This window comes from Phytophthora sojae (genome assembly GCF_000149755.1).
Source record: "Phytophthora sojae unplaced genomic scaffold PHYSOscaffold_51, whole genome shotgun sequence".
NCBI classification, from domain to species: Eukaryota; Oomycota; class Peronosporomycetes; order Peronosporales; family Peronosporaceae; genus Phytophthora; species Phytophthora sojae.
This window is the reverse complement of record NW_009258165.1, coordinates 1,003-4,254: the sequence shown is the minus strand read 5'-3', so window position 1 is coordinate 4,254 and position 3,252 is coordinate 1,003. Positions and strand designations below refer to the sequence as shown.

The following is a 3,252-nucleotide window of genomic DNA, read 5'->3' as shown; positions in this document are numbered from 1 at the left end:
ACGCTGGCAACAATCGGCACTGTAATGCTGTTCAGGCGACGATAATCCGAAGTGACACGGAATTCCTCACCACCAGCCTTCTGCACAGGGACGACTGCACTTGACCAGCGACTGCCATTATTTGGGTACACATACCCGCTGGCAACCAACTCCCTCATGTAGTTGCTGGTGTACGAACTGGCGAGAGGCGAATAACGCCCAGGCTTGCAGCGGATAGGCTGCGTCCCTTCCTCCAGCGTAACGCGGTATGGCTTCACTCTCGCAGGTTCATCTGCTCCCAGACGCGAACGCCACACATCTTTGTAGTCCAGCACTATGCGCCTCAGAGCCGGCATATCTTCTTCCGGAAAGCCATTTGCACCCGCCGTATTGAGCAGACCGTTGACAAACTCAGTCATCTCGGCGTCGGAGTCACGGCCGATCTCAGGATCACCACGGATATCATCTCCGTCATCACCATCGAGACCACCTCCACTTGCCAACTGCTCCATTTGGCGATCAACGTCGATGCCAAGCGAGATCAGCCCTGGGTTTCCCAGCAAGAACTCTTCTTCATCATCATCGAGAATTACACAGTGAACCCTGCGAAGATGAACAGGTCCAGCTGCCGTACCCAGCATGACGTCCACGTCACAGCACGTGTTGCAGGCAAGGAGATCCCCTCCAACTCGCTCCAGGAACACTGGTATCTCCATCGCAGAGGTGACCACCGGCGATCCACATGCCGCGAGGTCCCGAACAGCACTGGCTGGCAGCACATTGACCTCGGAGCCTGTGTCCGCCCGATACGGCAGCTCCACCAAGTCGTTGACCACCACTTGGTGGTGACCAGGGATACGCCGAACACGAGCAGCCTTGATCTTGGCCACCTTCGACTCACGCAGACGCTGGTAGCACTGCTGCTTCTGCTCCTCCGTAGCAGTTGGACAAAAGCGATCAAGGTGGGGGCCCTTGCAGTAGAGGCACCCGTCTTTTGGCGGCGTTTGGTGGGTCTTGGCCGAGTTGTTCACACCGGGCCTGCTGCTCGGCGACCTCGAGGTTTCCGGCTTCGGCTCCGCCTTCCTGTTGTCCGGCTTCGGTGTCGCTCGGCCTCCGTCCGGTTCCACAGGATGCTTGCGGTCAGCCTTCTCTTCGCGCTCCATCAGGTGATACCGCTGCTGCATCTTGGCGCGGGTGAGAATCAACTGATGCAACGCAATGTCGTCCGTCTTGGCCTCACGATGCTGGAGCGAGACCAACCGCTTGCTCTCGGTTTTTAGCATGGCCGGCGACAGGTTTTCGATAATCAACTTGCAGCGATTCTTCATGCGGTCGCGGTAGTCAGGTCGGTCCGTACCACCGGCCGCGAGCATGGACGCAAACCCGTGCTCCTCGAGGAGCTGGTCAAAGTCGACGAAGTATTTGACGACCCTTGCCTCCACGTCCTGCTCCTTCAAGTCCATTCTCAGGTGGGTCTTGAAGAAGTCGAAGATGTCCGGGATGTGCCCGTTCATCACCTCGGCGACTCGCTCCTTTATCTTGTCCATGATCGCTTGGTCAACCAATCGTGTCGCGGTCTTGTCGGAACACGTAGCGGGCCAGGTAGTCGAGCAGCTTCGGCTTCACAGAAGCGCGCACACTCCGCAGCACCGAGGCCACTGGCTCTTGGCTGATGCGGCAGCGCTCTTCAATCGCCTCACGATAGCGGCGGCGCTCACGCAGCCACTTGACGAGCGATTCTTGGTCCCTTGACGCGAGCTCAGGCGCGCTGATCAGCTCGTACACGGACGGCAGGATCGTCATCTCGACGTCCCCGTCGGCGTCGACGCGGAAACTCGGCATCCGTGGCTTGAGTCTTCTCCCACTTGTAGAGCGGTCCCGGGTCGATTCTTGGTCCAGCTGGAAACTTGGCACTCGCCAAAGTTAACTTTATGACGACCAATGCACTGAGAAAGCAAATTGAATTCTGAGAGCAACGCAAAACATGAAAGCGGCGCTAGCTATCCTTCCGCACCCTGCTGCTAGCCCTTCTTGGCGACTTACTGGGTACCTTGGCGTCTTGGGATCCAGCCATGCACCTTGAAGTCCAGCCATCGTGCTGGGCACCGGAGATTCTTGTTTGATACCGTTTGAGTCTTGGGATTCTGCCAGATTCCCCTTTACCTTGCTAGCGTCCTGAGTAGAATCTTGAGAGACTGGATCGCATCCTGGCGCCAGGCTGCCACCAGTTGCTGGGTGTGTTTGAAGATTCACAGCGCCACAAATGTTCACTTTGCTTGAATTTATTCCTAGCTAGACCGGGCAAAGGTGTAGATGCCGATGAATCCAGCTGGTCAGGTATGAGCTACCGGATTAATCAGACCAGGGATTCCAATTGCTCCTTAACTCTGAAATAAATTTCAGAGAATTAATACAGATGCGGTGGGTTGGCATCATTTTTCTGCTCGTGATGCCACGTTTTTTTTATAATCTGTTTACCTAAGATTTAGTAAAAATTTGTAGCAAACGTGGCATTTGGATAAAAAAAAATCTTTTTCAAATAAATCATGGTCTCGAGTCGTAGGGAGACAGGAACCACCACAATTTACCATCACAGTATAACGCCTGCGGTAGTCCCTTACGGTGTGCCGAGCTTTGTTTTCGGAGTCAATTTCATAGTCTACATCTACATGTAGTGGATTTTGAATTTCTTTTAGTCGAAACCCATGGCAAATTAGTCTCTATGGACACAATGTTAGATGTGCACGCTACCTTGTCAAGTCGGAGTACTACTAAATTTCTTGATCTGGCAACCAAGTGAACTTGAATGTGTAGTCAAACCCTGCAAAAAATTAAGTGAAAGTTAGAGTCTCCTCGTAAGGCGTAGAATTCTGAGAGGCAGATTCACCTGTATGTTGCAGTGAGGCCTCGGCGTTGTAAAACAACCAGAACACGAAACTTAACTGAACCAAGTCGACCTGCTTTTCGAGAACAAACGATATCTGTCGAGCCGGTGAATGGCCCAGGATGCGTCTCAGCAGCAGCATTAGCACCATCAGCGACACAAGCTGAAGTAGACAGTATAGTATCACATTCTTCAGTGTTTGGAGCAGCAAAGTCTCGTCCATCCCGTCAAACACCGCATAATATTCCCGATTGGGCAGGTGGTACGTAGCAAACAAGTAGAGCGCTAGAAGTACAAAAAGTTGCAAACGTCAAATTCTAGATCATCGAAAAAAATGCGGAGCAATACTCACAAACGATGAGCGGAATAACCACCTCAACGTAATTGAG

General features: G+C 52.9%; 1 protein-coding gene across 1 annotated transcript; it reads right to left on the bottom strand.

Moving 5' to 3' along the window:
* Window positions 1–845: 845 nt before the first annotated feature.
* PHYSODRAFT_411849 (hypothetical protein) lies at window positions 846–1,307 on the bottom strand (the record flags this gene model as incomplete). The annotated part of the gene is made up of 2 exons (XM_009541894.1): window positions 846–950; window positions 1,011–1,307. Coding segments are annotated over 2 exons (402 nt in total), but the record flags the coding sequence as incomplete, so codon positions are not given.
* Window positions 1,308–3,252: the final 1,945 nt, after the last annotated feature.